The 20,401-nt window shown below is 42.5% G+C and overlaps 1 protein-coding gene across 2 annotated transcripts in view; it reads right to left on the minus strand.

Moving 5' to 3' along the window:
* Positions 1-20,401, minus strand: part of ADGRD2 (adhesion G protein-coupled receptor D2) — a 653,782-nt gene that overhangs the window by 522,676 nt on the left and 110,705 nt on the right. For both annotated transcript variants that reach the window (XM_089665904.1, XM_089665444.1), the window contains exon 3: positions 14,638-14,695. In XM_089665904.1, coding sequence (XP_089522030.1) covers positions 14,638-14,695 — 58 coding nt within the window. The remainder of the gene's footprint in view (positions 1-14,637; positions 14,696-20,401) is intronic.

The following is a 20,401-nucleotide window of genomic DNA, read 5'->3' on the forward strand; positions in this document are numbered from 1 at the left end:
ACATTGGCTAGGTACAGTGTCCAATTAGTGAGCATTATATTAGCCACAGTACAGAAAGGAGGGGGGGATATAAGGCCTGGTCGCCAAGCTGTAGGGCACTTTGTGTTGGGACACACAGCAGGCAGGATGACCAAAAATGAAGTTGAGAGATAAACTAACTTTATACTTGTATTGTAAATTGTATTTTAAACATTTGTGGTTTTGTGGGTAAATTGTAAATATCGTAAAAGTCAAGGGACTTAAACTGTACATTGTGTTGTAAATACTGCTTAGCTTGTAATGTGTATATGTTATGTACATCTAGCAATAAATGTATATTGCAGATGGAACTACCTCTTTTGTGTAGGAGCTCTCAGATCTAGCTGGGTACATGTAAATACTCCTACAAGGATTGGGGTGTATTCACAAATACATGTAACCTAGTCACCATGCTGTAATAGAGATACGCAGAAAAGGAGAGTGTTTAAAGTGATATTAAACCCAAAAATTTAATCTATTGCAGCTTACCAATCACTGGATGTGGTGGCTGCATTAGTTTTCTTTTTAGGCTTTTCCACTCTGTTTTCACCTGGTGATCTGACCAGTAACACACCTCCTGTATTAGCATGCCTCCACATTGCATGAAAAGGCGCACCAGCATTGTTCATCTGGGGAAGTTAGTGTTAGATGTACTAGCAGATTTAAATACACAGTTTGTTTTTCTTTTTATGATAATAGTTTTACATGAATTAATATAAGCTGATTATTGTAAGCACACTGCCAGTGTTAAATGGCTTATCTTGTTTCGATAAACGGATACATCTGGAAGAGAGCTTGTTCGTTTGAAAAATAAAACACTTACACAATACCACTTCAGTTCATAAAGTTGGTGGTATTCATACTTAGTAATGAAATGAAAGAAATGTAGTACAAACTGATATTAAATAATTAAATAGCGCAAATACCCCACCTTAATTGTGTACAAAGCAGCAAGCACACCAAGAGGATATCCACTCTAAATCACAAATCAAATAAACTTGTGTTGCACAAAGTGAAATATAAATACCTCAAGAAAATTCATAAATAATATGCAAATAATGTATGTCCAATAAAGGGTAAACAAGAACATGCTAAAGAGTGAACCATTGCCACAAAATAAATAAATTAAATAAACATAAATACAGTCAGGTCCATAAATATTAGGACATCGACACAATTCTAACATTTTTGGCTCTATACACCACCACAATGGATTTGAAATGAAACAAACAAGATGTGCTTTAACTGCAGACTGTCAGCTTTAATTTGAGGGTATTTACATCCAAATCAGGTGAACGGTGTAGGAATTACAACAGTTTGCATATGTGCCTCCCACTTGTTAAGGGACCAAAAGTAATGGGACAATTGGCTTCTCAGCTGTTCCATGGCCAGGTGTGTGGTATTCCCTCATTATCCCAATTACAATGAGCAAATAAAAGGTCCAGAGTTAATTTTAAGTGTGCTATTTGCATTTGGAATCTGTTGTTGACAACTCTCAAGATGAGATCCAAAGAGCTGTCACTATCAGTGAAGCAAGCCATCATTAGGCTGAAAAAACAAAACAAACCCATCAGAGAGATAGCAAAACATTAGGCGTGGCCTAATGAAGGAAGGAACACACCGGTGAGCTCAGCAACACCAAAAGACCAGGAAGACCATGGAAAACAACTGTGGTGGATGACTGAAGAATTCTTTCCTTGGTGAAGAAAACACCCTTCACAACAGTTGGCCAGATCAAGAACTCTCTCCAGGAGGTAGGTGTATGTGTGTCAAAGTCAACAATCAAGAGAAGACTTCACCAGAGTGAATACAGATGGTTCACCACAAGATGTAAACCATTGGTGAGCCTCAAAAACAGGAAGGCCAGATTAGAGTTTGCCAAATGACATCTAAAAAAGCCTTCACAGTTCTGGAACAACATCCTATGGACAGATGAGACCAAGATCAACTTGTACCAGAGTGATGGGAAGAGAAAAGTATGGAGAAGGAAAGGAACTGCTCATGATCCTAAGCATACCACCTCATCAATGAAGCATGGTTGTGGTAGTGTCATGGCGTGGGCATGTATGGCTGCCAATGGAACTGGTTCTCTTGTATTTATTGATGTGACTGCTGACAAAAGCAGCAGGATGAATTCTGAAGTGTTTCGGGCAATATTATCTGCTCATATTCAGCCAAATGCTTCACAACTCATTGGACGCCGCTTCACAGTGCAGATGGACAATGACCCAAAGCATACTGCAAAAGCAACCAGAGTTTAAGGGAAAGAAGTAGAATGTTATGCAATGGCCAAGTCAATCACCTGACCTGAATCCGATTGAGCATGCATTTCACTTGCTGAAGACAAAACTGAAGGGAAAATGCCCCAAGAACAAGCAGGAACTGAAGACAGTTGCAGTAGAGGCCTGGCAGAGCATCACCAGGAATGAAACCTAGCGTCTGGTGATGTCTATGCGTTCCAGACTTCAGGCTGAAATTGACTGCAAAGGATTTGCAACCAAGTATTAAAAAGTGAAAGTTTGATTTATGATTATTATTCTGTCCCATTACTTGTGGTCCCTTAACAAGTGGGAGGCACATATGCAAACTGTTGTAATTCCTACACCGTTCACCTGATTTGGATGTAAATACCCTCAAATTAAAGCTGACAGTCTGCATTTAAAGCACATCTTGTTCGTTTCATTTCAAATCCATTGTGGTGGTGTATAGAGCCAAAAATGTTAGAATTGTGTCGATGTCCCAATATTTATGGACCCGACTGTAAAACAGTCCTTATAAAGTGTATAGAACAGTCCTTTTGTTTGATGAAAAATGGAAAATCTTCATTCCAATATAACCACCAATGTAAATTTGCACCACCGTGATATCAAATTGGAGGCTTACCAGATCCTTTGACCCCTTAATTATAGGGGGTCAATACACGCCCAATACAGTTGTGTCCAAAATTATTCAACCCCCAATGCTGTAAAGGGGTTTAGGGACTATAGTGTACATTTGGAATTGTATTCAGAATCAAATCCTACAAGGACGTTGTAACTACCCAAATGCAACTAAAATGACATCAATTGTTTATGTAATACAGTAGTAAATGGTTCTTATGTGGTTTCTTCATTGCCACAATTATTCAACCCCTTAAAGACTACCACTCTGAAGAACAGAGGTTCATACAGGTGCTTTCCATCAGGTATTGAAAACACCTGTGGATGTCACCGAGCAGCAATCAAGCATAATAAGCACCAATTAGGCAGCTTTAAAATGACTGTGATACTCAGCTCCTTCTAGACATTTACTGGTGTGGTTACAAACATGGTGAAGGCAAGAGAATGGTCCAGGAAGACAAGAGAAGAGGTGATTTCTCTTCACAGGAAGGGCAATGGCTATAAGAAGATTGCAAAGATGTTAAACATACCAAGAGACACCTTAGGAAGCATCATTCGCAAATTCAAGGCAAAGGGCACTGTTGAAACGCTACCTGGTCGTGGCAGAAAGAAGATGCTGACTTCGACTGCTGTGCGCTACCTGAAGCGTAGAGTGGAGAGAAGTCCCCGTGTGACTGCTGAGGAACTGAGAAAAGATTTGTCAGATGTGGGTACAGAAGTTTCAGCCCAGACAATAAGACGCACACTGCGTAATGAAGGCCTCCGTGCCAGAACTCCCAGGCGTACCCCCTTGCTGTCTCCAAAGAATAAGAAGAGTCGACTGCAGTATGCCAAAAGCCATGTGGACAAACCACAAAAGTTGTGGGATAGTGTTCTGTGGACTGATGAAACAAAATTAGAACTGTTTGGGCCCATGGATCAACGCTATGTTTGGAGGAGGAAGAACAAGGCCTATGATGAAAAGAACACCTTGCCTACTGTGAAGCATGGTGGAGGGTCAATCATGCTTTGGGGCTGTTTTGCTTCTGCAGGTACAGGGAAGCTTCAGCGTGTGCAAGGTACCATGAATTCTCTTCAGTACCAGGAGATATTGGATGGAAACGTGATGCAGTCCGTCACACACCTGAGGCTTGGGAGACGTTGGACCTTTCAACAGGACAATGATCCCAAGCATACCTCCAAGTCCACTAGAGCATGGTTGCAGAGGAAAGGCTGGAACATTTTGGAGTGGCCATCGCAGTCACCAGACTTAAATCCGATTGAGAACCTCTGGTGGGACTTAAAGAAAGCAGTTGCAGTGCGCAAGCCTAAGAATGTGACTGAACTGGAGGCCTTTGCCCATGAAGAATGGGCGAAGATACCCGTAGATCGCTGCAAGACACTTGTGTCAAGCTATGCTTCACGTTTAAAAGCTGTTATAACTGTAAAAGGATGCTGTACTAAGTACTAAGATTGAATGTCACTTGGGGGTTGAATAAAACTGATAATGCTGTGAGCACAGAAAAGACATTTGTGGTTATTTCATTATAACTGTTATGTTATATTTGTCTGACCTACAAGTGCCTCTTTAATGTAAATGTAAGCAAGATGACTGAATGATCAAAAGCAATGTCAAACTGGCCAAAACACTCAATTTCAGTGGGGGTTGAATAATTTTGGACACAACTGTATATTTAATCCTGTCCTGTCTAGGGTCATGTGTCTTAGATCGGATCACGTGCACCTTCAAGGCTCCTCAAGCTGTCCCGGTGTTATGGGGTCAACATATACTCATGTAATACAAACTACAAGAATAAATCAAGTGCACAAAGATTGTAGTTTAACTTAGGATTGTCAGCACTCCATTTTTTAAGTATATCTAAAGCCATTTTTCTCTAGTCGTCTTCCAGGACAGCACACCTGAGAGATGACTAGCTCCACCTGACAGGAAACACAATCAAAAATTGACAGATTTTAAATTCCCCGCCCTTTCCTCCACCCCTCAGTTTTTGATTGGGTTTCCCTGCAGCAAAACATTTGTTTTATTGCAGACCTAAGGCCTGGGGCTGGAAGGTCCCCCCTGGGAGGTAAAAAGCTGAGCCAGGGAGGGCAGGATGTAACCGTGGTCACTCACTCACTCACTCCAGGGGTCCCAGCTGATTGGAGTTCCCAGGCTCGGGAGGTGTGACTGGCATTTTAGAGACAAGCGCCTTTCTTTCCTCCCTCATCTGGGACAGTGGGGAGGCATGTCCAGGAGAGGACTGGACCATGAGGTGGCTTCTTGCGGGTATGGGGACTGCCAGCTGGCATGCTGAATCACATGGCATGCCCCTGTAAGGTGAGCGGGGAAGCCTCAGTGGAGTCTGTGACGGGCGCGGTGTCAGACCCTAGTCCTTCTTACCAACTTATGACCAAAGGATTAGCCAATCTAAAACCGCGCTGCCACTTGCGTAACAATGCCACTCTCAGCTGCATCCTGCACAAAGATTTTCCAGCTCACTGGACCACAATCTAGGTGCCAACAGCCTGAGAGCGATTGTTACTGGGTCAGGTTAATTACGCAATTAACTCTTCACACTGCTGCCAAATCTTAGCAGTAACACTATGATGTTTGAATAAGCATCTGTATACACACTGTCACCGCAGACAGATGTATCCAGAGGTTTTAAAACACACAGTAGCACTCTTCAGAGAGAGGGAGTCTTAGTTTGCATTAAAGAGCTTTAGAAACAATTTGCACGTTTCAGAAAATAGGATTTATTACTAAAAAAGGTCAAAATGGTGCAATAAAAATATTTACAGAAAAGATGGAACATATATATATATATATATATAAATAGAGAGCGCAATAACACAGCAGAGAGATAAAGAAAGAAGTTTAAGAAGGTAGAATACTTGCAGAAGTCCAGGTTTAAGCAGAGTTCAAGTGTCCTGAACAGGGGCGGACTGACAACTCATGGGGCCCCCGGGCAATAGGGGATCATGGGGCCCGTGTCCTTGCTCAAACTCAAAAGAGCCTATGGAAAAGGTACCATGGGCATCTCATGTGGCCCCCTACAGACCCCGGGCCCTCGGGCAGTGCCTGAGTTTCCAAATGGTCAGTCGCCCCTGGTCCTGAACAAAAGGGTTCGTTTTCTCCCGAAGTTGGTTACTGATGTTAAAAGGGAGAATCTCTTTATCCCTCTCTCTCCACGCATGACAGCTTTTCTAGTGTCCCAGCAGGGGGTGTCTACTGAAGCCAAGGGCCAATTGCCTCATTTGGGGAGGGGGGGGATTAGGCAGAGACCCAAATCCCTCGCAAGTTTATACCATGGTCAATAACCTTCCATAGTTGCATGCAGCAGCCTAGCCACTGGCAGGTTAATATGCAGAATGATATTCTGAACGTCCAGACACCAAATATGACATATCCGGCTGTGATGGATAACAAGATATAGCTTTCTACTCTCTGGTAGACGTTACCTAGGGGTGTAAGCTATCAGGTGACTCGTAGTAAACTGACCTATCTGAATATACGCTTTGTTTTATTGTACCTTGCTCCTGCCGGAAGTTATGAAATTGTATGAAAAAGTGGTTTCAAGTGGGATGTCTGTTTTACTGCCACTCTGGAATGCTTTCATGTCCAGTGACTGACTGGTATATAGCTTTACGACCAGGCCAAGGCAAGGGTCTGACAGACATCATGGAACCAGCTAATTGGGTTTACAACCATGACGCATATCCAGCTGTGCCCGATGCCCTTGTGACCCCAGCCTACTCACACACACCACATGCCATTCAAAAAAAAGGGGGGGGGGAAGACTGATTTGGAGTGAGAATGACATTTGCAGAGTATGATCCAAATTATGGTTGTCATTGTCCATATCTGTGTGCACAATTGTCACAGAGTCTGCAACTGGTCCTGCCAGAAGGCAGGTAGGAGAGCCCAGGGTTCATGGGTGCAGGACCGGAAGTGGGAATGACGCAGCACCCACAAGCCACCTAATGCTAAAGCCCCCGCCCGCTCCAAACAGTGTAGTTATTGCAATGATAAAGTTTCACAAGACCATGCCAAACTCTTCTGTTACAAATGTAATAAGTTGTCAGGGAAAGAAACCTCTGATTATGAAGGATTTTTTGTCAGTGCAAACAGAGATGTTAGGTACCTTACATACCTTCAAGATGACATCCAGATATGTGGATACTCTGTTCCCTAGGGAGGGGTCATCTTCCCTGGAGGGGACTTGGGCGGGAAAGCAGTGGGGTGGTATGGGTCCCTCATCCTCTCAGTTGACAGAGGAAGACCTAGAGGAGGCCTGAGGTTTTTTATCTAAGCTCTTTGGAAGAAGGGGAAGATTTGGAAGGTGATAGCCAGGTTAGTGAGGAAGCTAGACCAGGTAGACACCTTTTTGCGCCGGATGATGAGGGGCTCCTAAGGGTTTTTTATACCTCCAGAGGACATCCCAGAAACACCAATGCAGATATATAGAGGGTTGGTGAAGCCGCAGACTAGGGTACTACCCGTACACCAAACTCTAAAAGATATTGTCTTAAGAGAATGGAAGGATCCCGAGAGAGAGGTCTTAAAATTAAAGACCTGGAAAAGACAGTACCCCTTTGGGGAAGAGGAGGAAGAGAAATTCTTCAAGACTCCCAAGCTAGACTCTGCGCTATCACAAGTGTCTAAAAAATCTGACCTGTTCTTTGAGGATTCAGGTAACATCAAGGATCAGATGGACCGACTGAGGTCTGAGACACTGTTGAGTAGAGCATGGGAGGACAACGCAGCTACTATGGCCTCAGCCTTGGCATCCGCTTGCATCACTAGGAATACTGATGCCTTGATACACAGAGTAATTGATCACGTTTCTAGGGGTTCCAAGAAAAAGGGGGAATATCAGACAGAAGAGGTGTTAGAATCCATGGAAGTGGTCAGTAAGGCTGTCGCCAGCTTAGCAGATGCTGCAGTAGAGATGGTCAGGACATCAGCTAATGTGGCAGCACTTCTAAACTCAGCCCAGAGGCTGGTGTGGGTTAAGACCTGGGAAAGCAGACGACAAGAGCCCGACTCTGCGGTCTGCCCTATGAGGGTTCCTTGCTGTTTGTCTCAGGGCTGGACCAGGTGCAATCAAGATCCACCAAAAAGGGGAAAAAATTCCCTGTCAAGGCCAAAAAGGATAAGTGGAATACGTTTTTTTCAAGCCCCCCTTTGATCAGAGCCAGCAAAGACTTAGGAAGGACTCTCCCAAGAAATGGGCCAATAAGGGGAGACAAAAAGGGAGCTTCCTTTTTTCTGGTTCCAAACTCACCTGTAAGGGTCCCAAATGACATAGATCTTAGGGTGAACAGAAGGCTGTCCAAGTTCCTCCAGCAATGGGGGAAGATTTTGGAGGGCCCATACATCCTGTGTTTGATAAGAAAGGGATTCCAGCTGGAATGCTCTTCACTCTCCCCACATGCCTTTTGTGTTGACTTATCCCCCCAGAGACAAGACAAAGGAAGAAGGTCTCTTGGGAGGGATCAAGAATTTAGCGGATCAGGAGGTAATTGTCCCTTTGCCGACCGACCAGCTTTTCTGGGGGTTTTATTCCCACGTCTTTGTAGTCCTGAAGCCTTCAGGAAATTCCGATTGATCATAAACCGAGGAAAATGGAATGGGTTCCTGCAGTACAAAAAGTTCTGCATAGAAGGTATTTACAGTGAACGGAAACTTCTGCTCAAAGGAGTTTTTATGGCCATGGTGGACCACAGGGACACCTACCTCCATGTTCTCAGTGCCCCGAAATTCCAAGCCTTCTTACGATTCGCTATATTCACAGAACAGGGGGTTATCATTCATTGGCAGTTCCAAGCCCTTCAATTCAGGCTGGCAGCCAGTCTGAGAATCTTCACCAAAATCCTGGATAAGGTAGTGGCTTATTTACACCTTCAGGGGATTTCCCTCATCCCTTACCTAGACGACCTGTTGATCTATGGGTTTTCATAGCGACAAGTCCTGAGAGACCTGGAAAAAGTGATCCTCACCTTAGAATATGTGAGGTGGATTGTCAATTGGGAAAAGTCCTCATTGACTCCCTCCCAGACCAAGGTGTACCTGGGTTACATAGTGGACTCCAGAGTCCAGGGGCTCTTCTTACCCCAAGAAAAGACCAAAAAGGCAGTGGGGGCTGTTTCCGGTATAACTGCTCCAGATTGCTCCCGGAGGCACATCATGAGAGTCATAGGACTCTTGACAGCCTGTATACCGGCCGTGGAATGGTCACTGTTACATTCCAGGGAGCTTCAGTTCTTCCTTCTATCCTCGTGAGACAGGAAAGTGGAATCACTGGACGAGAGGGTGTCCCTCCCGGAGAATGTAAAAGACTCACTGAGATGGTGGCTCAAGCCCCAGAATCTGGGGGGAAGAAGACTGTGGGTGCAGTGGGACCCAGTATGGGCAACTACAGACGCAAGCAAGAGTGGTTGGGGAGCTCATCTAGAGGACCGACAAGCCCAGGGCCCATGGGAGCCACACCTAAAGGGGATAAGGTGGTGTAGCACTAATACCATGTGATAATAGACATATAAAATAGAAATAAAGGACTCGATATTAAATGGGTGAATACATAAATTATATGAATATATATAGGTGTACAGTGGTGCATCTAATGTGTAGCCCAAAAACATGCCATCAAGAATGTGACTAAATGTAAACGATAGGTAATATACAGTACGTGAAACAAACATTAACCAAATATAAATGCATGTGATCATAAATGAATAATATTCATAAATCATATAGCACAAAGTCCCAAACATATAACTGTGATGAATCAATCTTCAACCGTGAAAATAAATACGTCCTCAAGTGCATCAGACCATCTGTCACCGTCTACCACGCACGCTTACCTCCAAAGACCTACTCACACATTAAACTTGGGTCATAGACCCACCAAATAAAACTTGTTTGTTAAACATTTAAATTACATTACTCCGCTTGGATTTTCTAATAACCACTCTTTTTTGAGCAGTGTTGCACTTGTCAGGCTGCTATGTTTTATTTATTTATTTTTTTTTTTATCATAGACCCACCAGGCATGAACTGTATAACCCACAGTCAGGATGCTTGCATAGGGAGTCCAAGATGGCTGCCGTCCGTGTGTAATTGCGTCACCACGCTCTGGTCTGACATGTTACATCACGATAACACGTGACTTCTCCAGGGATCCAGTGAGGTATTATTTCTTCATGGCCTGGGAACAGGGGTCCAAGGATCTGGACACATTAGCACAGGAAGCTTAGCTGGTCAAGCTGCAGACTGATCCTGCTCGCTCCATAGTGGCCGACAAGGGCCTGGTTTGTCACTTTGAAGAAGTGGTCTGTGGCTCCCCCGCAGCATCTCAAGTCAGGAATGATCTTCTCTTGCAGGCGCCAACTTTGCACCCCAATTGAACATTTTTTCAAGTTAATGGCTTGGCTCTTGAAAGGGAGATTAAAAGGGGGTGTTCTGAGAGGGTGAAAGACAGTCTTCTCCTCAGTCGGAAACAGGTTACTAGAAAGATGTACAACAAGGTGTGGGGAATGTTTTCTAGTTGGTGTCAGAAGGGGGTTTCTCTTCCCATAGTTCCTGTGATCTTAGACTTACTCCAGGCAGGGGTGGATAAAGGTATAGCAGTAAACACCCTAAAGGTGCAAGTGACAGCCTTATCAGTCTATTTGGACCACAGACCCGCGTCAGAGCCCCTAGTTAAGAGGTTTCTGGGGGTCAGGGAAAGAGTGACCCCCATTAAGATACATAGTTTTATGGCTTGAGATCTAACCTTGGTGTTAGAGGTGTTAGCCAAGCCACCATTTGAGCCAGTGGCACAGATTTCAGTTAGGTTGTTATCTTTTATGTTAGCCTTCCTGTTAGCCACATGAGCAAGCCAGGACACTTTCTTGAGGCACTACAGGGTAGAGCTGTTGTCACCACAGGACCTGGAGTTTGTCAGGAAAGTATTACAGGCAGTGGTCCTGCCCTAAGGTAGGTCTGAGTTCCTTGCTTCTCGTCTCAAGTGTGCTATCCTGGAAGGTAACTAGACAAAAGTACCAGTTATACTTTTTGGTAACTGGTGTTTCTGGGAAATCTTCCAGGACGGCAGGCCTCCTCCCCACCCGTGTCTGGTGTTGATTGATTTGAGGCAGAATACCTTTTATGCACCAGGGTGCCGGAATACTCTTGCATAAACTGAGGAGTGTAGGAAAGGGTGGGGAATTTAAACTCTGTCAATTTTTTTTTGTGTTTCTTGTCGGGTGGAGCTAGTCATCTCTCAGGTGTGCTGTTCTGAAAGATTTCCCAGATACACTGCTATTGTTAAGTGTAACTGGTACTTTAATTTTGAATAGAATAGGAAGTGGTTAAAACCCCTGTCAGTTTTTTGCCATCTGTTTCCAATTGAGGAGATTTTCCTTTGTTTCTTGACCTATAGACACAACAGGCAGCAAAAAGAAATCTCTAGCAGAAGTTCCTCTTAGACAGTTGTCACCAGAACATTGAAAGACTCCACACTAGTCAAGTTCTGGTGATGCCTCAAAAAGAGTACCTATGACTTTCAGTCCTGGTTACAATGGTCATAATGAATTATAGAGATGATTAAAAGAAAGGCCTGAAAGGGTTCTCACCACTTTATTCAAAACCGTATCTCAAAGAAATTTTGGGCTTGAAATTCACTATAAATTCTCCAAAACCAATGTGAATTATACGAGGAAAAATCCTATAAACCACAAGAACAAGGTCAAAGCAAAAGTTGAATTGTATATTTTTAATCTGTTTTAACAAAAGATTGACTGATGCCAGATAATATGGTAGAAAGAGAACAACCAATGCTCAAGGTTACTACTGAAACAGTGAATAAAAATTAGATGGACAAAGTACTTGACCCAGATGGCATCCACCTATGCCTTTTAAAGGAATTCAGCTCAGCAGCTGAAAAGCGATTTTTTTTTTCCTTGACTTTTTTTTTTTTACTGGGGATAGTCCCAAAATACAAATGCATAAGTGATATTTTACCATTATTCTAAGAAGAACTCTAAGATAAACAACCTCTATAGACCAGAAATATGATTTCTGGTGAATATAAATTATTTTAATGTATGGAGAAGATAAGGAAAATATTATAGCTAAAAATATAACAGAATCAGAATGGGTTTACAAAAGATAAGTCATGTCTAACATGATGAACAAGGACATGCTTTTTTGAAGAGGTAAGTTACAAATGGAAATCTGATAATGCTACTGATGTAATATATCTGGATTCTGCTATATTACTCAATATTGTTCCTCATAATAGTCTGGTACAGAAACCGAAAAGAGAAAAAGATTAAAAACATTTGTACGTGGGCAGTAAACTGGATAAGAGCCAGAAAATAAAAAGGTTCTCACCAGAACATCTTCAAAATGGACTAAAGCCTTGTACATACAATCAGAAAATCGTATGAAAAATACCACTTTCGAAGCGATCGTATGATAATCTGATCATTAGTACACATTTTTCTCATCCAATACCAGGTTGTATGATTTCCTTTACTTGGTACAGTTTTCGTCCAAAAATACAATACATGACATCACTTCCGAACTTTAGTAAACTTTTCACTTTCAATAGTAACCTCTTCACTTTCATCTTGCCAATGCGTTCCACCATATTCACTACTGCTAGTCGGCTCAGTGTGTCTCCCTGACATTATAACTGATGAGCTTTTATCTGACTGCTATCTTGTAAGTGCTTTTAACCTTTACTACGCAAACTGTTGCATACTGCACTTAGAGGCACCTTCGCTTTACTTTACAGAGTCTGCTTCCACTCTTGAAGAGCTGCTCCAGTGCACAGTGTGCTCCCATGTCATCTGGTCTCCTTTCTCTCCACTGGATGCCCAAGATCCTTTTCTCCCGGAGGTAATACCGTTGCAAAGTGCCCTACGAACACGGCCACGTTTTTATACGTCAGCCTACAGACTGGAAATATAATGCCCCACTTCTCCTTCATTAGTTTACATTTTCAGGAATAGGGAAATGGCACTGTCTCCAACACTCTAATGGACACCTGCAAAAGTATTCTACAATTAAACAGTTAAACAATATCCATGTTTTAATTTTTAGTTTTGCTTCGACTTCTTTCATTCCTTGGTGCCGATGGTACGCAAATATGCGGTCTCCTGACAGCTGGACCTTGATGCTGAAAAGCCGCATATTTGCGTACCCAATGTAAACAAACATATGCCGAGAGAGCGTACCCTGCGCGCTCCTGACACATTTACAGGCTCCTCACAGAAAGGTCCTGATCGCTACTTGTGATCAGAAGCTTTCCGATCATGTGACCGCTGTGACAGCCATTCACGGCAGACACATGACCCTAAACCCCGCCCTGCCTCCCGGCATCACAAACCCCTTAAAGGGGGTACTATTGTATCCAAAGGCTATGAGGTAAATTTGAGCTCTGAGCACAAAAGAAACTTCACCTAAAAACTATGTATGTGTGTTGCCCTAAATGGGACCTACCTGACATTTTTAAGGGTTTAGATGCCCCTGCTGTAACTAAAGATTTTTTTCGTCTTCTGTTTTGTTATACCAGGAAGATGATTGTCTTGCATTGGGCCCATACTGAGGTTTTACATATCGGTGTGTGGGAAAAATTATTCAACCAAAACCCACCCCTTTATAAGCTGGCATATGAGGACAGAGGATTTTACAAGATCTGGGGTCCCTGGCAGGATAGCCAAGACCCCAGCGGCACCATGCTCTCTTTGATATCCAACCCTGTACCATGATATATTTATATACCTCTCAGTGTTCTATATATGTAATTGGTACCGCCACAGTCTAGTTAACTCTTTGATACCATAGAACTCAGACAATAATATATAGAGACCAGTCTTTGGATTGCAATACCCTTACTAAGGTGAAAACAATGTTATTAAGTTGTTAGGCCTTTATAGGTTGTATATGTTATGCTCTGTTTGAATGGGGTTTTTTCCTTTGTTTGCTCTTTTTTTTTTTATAAGGTGACTCTTTTTACATTCACTTGTGCATTGCTTAATTTTCATTTTGTTCTGCTATGACAACATGTAATATGCTCTTTTGTGGAATAACATCACTCGGTTTACGAGATTCCTGTACTGACGTGAATGTGTAACTAATTCTCTATTGATCTTTTTTAAAAAAATACGTTTCAAAAAATAAAAAAACTAAGTACATTTTGAATTCCAATAACAGCATGAGTAGAAGGAATTTTTAATTCAAAACTTCTTATTCTTTGTGACTTTTGCTGTTGCCTCTTTCAATGCTCAAACTATAGCTCCCTAATTTAATAAAAGTGCACTAATATTTAGACAACTAAGCTTTATGACAAAAAGTTTGTGGACCCTTAAACATCATATCTGCAGTATATGAGCTTGTTATACATCCCATTCCAAAACAATGGGCATTATAATGAAGTTGGTTCCTCCATTGTTGCTAAAATAGCCTTCACTCTTCTGGGAAAGTTTTGCACAAGATTCTGGAGTGTGTCTGTAGGAATTTTTGTCCATTCAGTCAGTAAAACATTTGTGAGGTCAGGTTGGACAAAAGGACGTTGTTTGGAATTTTTGTTTCTTCTCGGTTTTCAAGTTCTTGCAAAGAAATATTGATATCCTGATTTAAAACAATATGTCAAATTGAACTACTAATTCTGTCTTGTTTTAGACATGTTTACAATTTCTGCATCTTTGCAAGATAGTTTGTTGTGTTCCCCCAATGCACATTTACACTTAACAAGCCAGTGATACATACCTATGCCATGAGATTGGTTTGTTTCTGGCTCATTCCAGCCGCTGCATACACCAAATGCCTGTAACAAGAAAAATAATAACTGTACCAAATATTATATTTGGCAAAGCAATTTCTGTGATTACATTAATTTCAGGATAAGTGAAAAAATGGATCATCCACATTTCATAGCCCGGCACAAGATAACCCTGGACTATGTTCCATTATTAGCTGAATTAGAAAATATAGATGCATGACTTGGATGGTTTGAGTTAGTTCCTACCTCATCCTGAAATTTTAGAGGCATATAATAGGAAAACAATGCCACCAAAACCAGTCTAGAGGTGCCAAGACACAGAGATATACTCCTGCCACCAGTAAGACCACCATCAGGACTTTTTTTTCTTATCTGGATGCCTCCCATATCTTTGAGACCTTGATAATGGTGTCTCTTCCGGCCACTGCATGCTTTGTATAACCTCATAGGTAGCTAGTCTATCACCTTCTGCTCTATCCTCCCCAAGCTCTAAATGTGATCCAGTCATACCACAATAACCGGCCTCTTCCTTCACAGAAGTGCAGGCAGCAGAAGACACTCAGACAAGGGGCTTCACACTTCTGGTAGTTTCTGCATCACTGCCATATTATCACCTTGACTTGATATTCCGCATTGATATTCCACGTTCCCCAGAATCCTGGGGGACTGACAGGTCTCCAGGACACACCCTGTTCCCATCATTTGCTTGCCAAGCAGCAATCGCTGCTTCCACTGTCACGTTAAGAGCTGGAACAGTTCAGTGGAACAAGTGGAGCTAGCTTGGTAGGAAATCCAAAATGACCCTATTCCTGCAAACATTTCTATTGAGGGCAAAGTGAGTATCCTACATGAGAATTCCTCACCCACCTGCACACTAGGCCCTGACCACAACCATCAGCCATCTGCCTAAGCTTAACCACTTGCCCTCCTGAGAATTTACCCCACTTCCTGACCAGGCCATTTTTTGCGTTGTGTTACGTTGCTGCAAGCTGCGGTCATGCATGCTGCATCCAATTTAAATTTATGTAATTTGTTTCCCACGAATTGAGCTTTCTTTCGGTGGTATTTGATTGCCTGCACATTTTTTAATTTTTGCACTATAAAAAAAAAGACTGAGAATTTTGAGAAAAAAGCAATATTTTTTGCTTTTAAACATGTCCAGTAAAAAAAATGTAAAAATCAAATTTCGTCATCAATTTAGGCCAAAATGTATTTTGCTACATGTCTTTTGCTAAAAAAAATCCCAACACGTGCAAATTAATTGGTTTACATGAAAGTTATAGCATTTACAAATGGCGGTATATATACTGGGCTTTTTTTATTTTTACTAGTAATGGTGGTGATCAGCAACTTATAGCGGGACTGCAGTGGACATTCTGACACTGGGGGGAACTGACTTGGTGTCACTGACATCCCCAGTGACACCAATACAGTGATCAGTGCTAATAAAAAGAACTGACACTGTACTAATGGCACTGGGCAGGAAGGGGTTAACATGTGAGGCGATCAAAGGGTTAACTGAGTGCTGTGTGCTGTTTTACTAAGTGTGCTGTGTTAGTGCTTCACTGTAAGCACACTGCTATGCATGGCTGTGTTGTGCACAGCCATGCAAAGCAGTGTGCAGGAGCTGACAAGGGAGAGAACTGTTTTGTTTACAAACAGTTCTCCCCCCCGTCGGAGATGCTCGGCAATCACCGGGCGCCGGCGAGTAATCACCGGAACCCAGTGATTGACAGCTGTGGCCGCAGTGATGCAAAATCACATATATATATATGTGAATTTGCAAACAGCTGCCGTCCTGCAGCAGTATTTCTGCTATGGGGTGGCACTAAAGAGGTTGAGCTCCACACTACCCTGCTAACCGCTGACATGGACGAATATGTCACTTGGAGGGAATCTATAAAACACTTACCTACTATAATGACTTTTGCCTTTTGCTTAAAGAATGAAAAGAGGCCTGCAGAACAGAGATTAATACTCTGCTAAATCCTCTGTTATCTCTCTCTAACAGAGTAGAATTAATAGATGAGGAACTACAGTCAATTTAAACTCATTGTCCAAGATCAGGTTCCGGCACAGGCCTTCAACAGTTAAGTGTTTCAAAGAGAACTGCAAGATTTGGACAATAGAGGGTGGTATAATAATTTCAGTCTGTGGCCTTCCTGTAGCAACTCAGGATGAGGACATTAAATTGTTCTTACAAAACTTCGAAAAATAATATTTGGGCCTGGTCTTCATCTGAACCAATTAAGCTTGATAGAGCACACAGAGCCCTCCAGTCCCCTGGTCCCCCATCTAGAAGAAGAGGTGTCATCTGCAGGGGGGGACTGACCATTTGGAAACTCGGGCACTGCCGAGGGCCCGGGGTCAGTAGGGGGCCCCATGAGATCCCCCTGGTACCTTTTTCATAGGCTTTTTGGAGTTTGGGCAAGGACACGGGGCCCCATGATCCCCTATTGCCCGGGGGCCCCAAGAGTTGTCAGTCCGCCCCTTGTCATCTGTGTATTATGCAGTATGATTTTGCTCTAAAAAAACTATTTAGCTAGGAACATGCATTCCAAAGAATTTGACAGAGCAGTTCTACAGTTATTTCTAGATGTATGCAAAAAACACTCTGCAACAAGTTGCAGTCTTCAACCAAGGATTACTACCCTATCAATTTCCTATCAATAGGGTTTCCTTGTCAGTCAGAAAGCCAAAAGGGATGGCAAGTCAGCTACACTCTGCTTCCCAGAAGATGTTCCCCATTTTCCAAAGATTTGACTATATCATGTCCCACCATTCCACGTTGGGACCTTCTCCCTAGATTCCTTCCATGCCATGATTTGGCCAGTGTTGAAAGCAACCTAGGCTAGTAAGCCCAACATAATGAATTGATCTTTCCTCCTTGCTTTCCAGGATCCCTTTCTAAATAACACCGCAACCTCTTTGGGCATATGGACTTTGAAAGCTATTACCACTACCAAACCTCTTAAGTTTGGATCTCATGCATTTCCCACTTGTGCAGTACCCGTATGGCTATGCAAAGATTATAAAAGATCTGGCCATCAACTTCAACACTGAACACACGCAAAATAACCCGTTGCCAGAGACAAATAAACTGCTGCACTGATTAATCTTGTCCACACTTATCCCTTTCTGCATGAAATTGGACCTATGCCATCTAACACCATGTCCCTTCACATTTTTCAGTTCAGCTTGTATCTACTGCTACCTTATGTATTTACCTAACACAAGACCTTGACCTCCACTAGACTTTAGTTTGACGCCGAACAATAGATTATTCCTACATTCTGTCTATGGTTACGGTCACAGATGGATTGCCCCATTTTGCCTATATTTTAGCTCTTTGGAGAATTCTGAACAAATCAGAACTGAATGAATATTCTCACCCTGACCTTATTCTTTTTTCTTTACTGACACCCTTTAAGGCCTCATGTATAGTACACATGAACTCACCTAGTCATTAAACTCTCCTGGCAGCAGAAAAACGCTAAATGCAGCAAAAACATGTGTAAACGCGATACCACTTTTAGCCATGTTTAGCACTTGAATGTTTATTCATTTGATTGGCCAGAGTATTTTCCATTAACGTAATGTACAGCGCTGAGTGAACTATTGGCGCTTTATAAATACTGTATAATAATAAGTAACGCGGATAAACACCCAAGCGCTAAATGTGGCTAGTGTTTAGATGTGTTTAGCTGTGTTTACACGCGTTTTTGCCGTGTTTAGCATTTTTTGGCCAAAACGAAAATGTTCCTTTCCTGAACACGATTATGCTGCGTTCAGAAGAGAAACGTTTAACTGCCACTTAATTCTGCTGCTCCTAAACTCTGGTAAAAGCCTGTGTGTACATGGACACATAGGCTTTTACTGAGTTGAGTTCAGGGACTTAGGCAAAACACCAAAAGCTCCTAAAATGATAACTCATGGGGCCCCCGGGCAATAGGAAATCATGGGGCCCCGGTTTTAAAGATGGCTGCCATGCAGCAGCCATTCTTGTTAAGCAACATTAATGCAGCAGGCCTGCAAGGAGAGTGGTAGGAGACTTAAAGCTGGCGACTCAATAAAGGGACCAGGACCCCTGGGAAAAGTAATGCTCTGGGGCCCCTACCAAGGAGATGATGCCTGCGGCACACATAGAGCACCATGGCGAACAATGGGCATAGTCAGTGGGAGAATCTTAGAGGCGGACTGAACAGAATCTGTTTACTGTATACACTGAACACATATACCACAGGCCTTTTATCCACTAAAATACTAATTACTGTATGACAACTGACAGTCTCACAGACACAAATAAATCTCAAAGGATCATTTGTTTTTATAATAAACATTTCCATGGTATGTTTTTATGCACAAAAAAAAAAAAAAAAAAAAAAAGGATCTTTCTGTCTTACTGATCCTACCTTACAGAAGAACTTTATCAGTTCTATGTAAAGTATAATGTATAGAGTGCAGCAGTCAAGATGAGTGCCATGCTCACATCAGAGTCCTCCCTTACATCAAACTCCTCAGAATTTTCAGACAAATGAAATTAATAATACTCGTAAGCCAAAATGTGATACTCCCCTTGTGCAATAAATTAATTAACAAACTATTACATCAAATTATGGTGCATCAACACTTTACACAATACTCATTATCTGTGTGAAACATAAAATATATAAAAAAGTATATATATCTTCAAATACATATACAGGTGCCGCGCTCCATAATATAAACTTAAAATCATATACAAGTGATCATATAAATAGTGATGTGAAAAACTTATGTGCTTCAAATCAGTGCAACATATAGTGCTTTTCAAAATAATACTAATTAAATACTCAAAAATAACTTCATAAATAGTCCTTTTGTACTTTATATCTTTTCAGTGACAAATCCAGTGTTGTGCCACACTCCCCGTGCTCTATAGATAGGTGTGCGCTCACCTCCTTAATTAGCCAAACAAAGTGGCTAACAACGCTTTTGTCCTATCAGGACTGGGTGGTAATCTTCATACTATATATGTATTTCCATCCATGCCGTGGATTTATATTGCCTTTTTCCTGCCACCAGAGGTCTCCCTTATTCCTCCTTCCACACTGAGCCTCAATGGATAGTTAGGGATGGTTTAAGTAGTATTTCCTCCTCCCAGTAAATTGGGAAACCATGTAAGAAAGAGCCACAATAGTGCCTTATCCTTTGTGAGGTTAAATCTTTTATTTAGAATAAATCGCCACTCACATTATGCAGTATCCAACAGAGCTGTATCCAACAGAGCTGTGCCCAGATCCTGTGCTTGTAAATGCCGCTCGTCCACCGCGGCGTCGTGACGTCAGAGCCCCTCCCCTCCGCGTTACGCCACAGGGTCACATGGCTTCATCAGGGGGAAAACAATTGCAGTTGCAGAAAGGCATTAAAAGCCTTACTCGTGAGCCTGATGGCAGAGGAAGTCCTCTCGTACGGCTCCGGCTCAAGGGCCACTGAAAATAGGACAGCAACCACAAGAGCACGGCGGGGTATGAGTGCCTGGTCAGTCCTGTAGTCTGTGCGGGAATTGCTGGCACTTCACTGGCCGATGGGATGGCTGGACTGGCTGGCAGCAGAGTAGACTGGTAGCAGAGCAGGCTGGTAGCAGACTGTATGCAGGGTCAGACAAGCTGGGTCGGTAACAGATAAGCAGATCAGACATGAACGGCAGGTAGAAGAATGGTCAGGTCACAAGCCAGGGTAAGTCCTCAGAATTTTCCCTATACATCACAG

Source organism: Staurois parvus, unplaced genomic scaffold (assembly GCF_062004578.1).
Source record: "Staurois parvus isolate SC_StPar_1 unplaced genomic scaffold, SC_StPar_1.0 ptg000002l, whole genome shotgun sequence".
NCBI classification, from domain to species: domain Eukaryota; kingdom Metazoa; phylum Chordata; class Amphibia; order Anura; family Ranidae; genus Staurois; species Staurois parvus.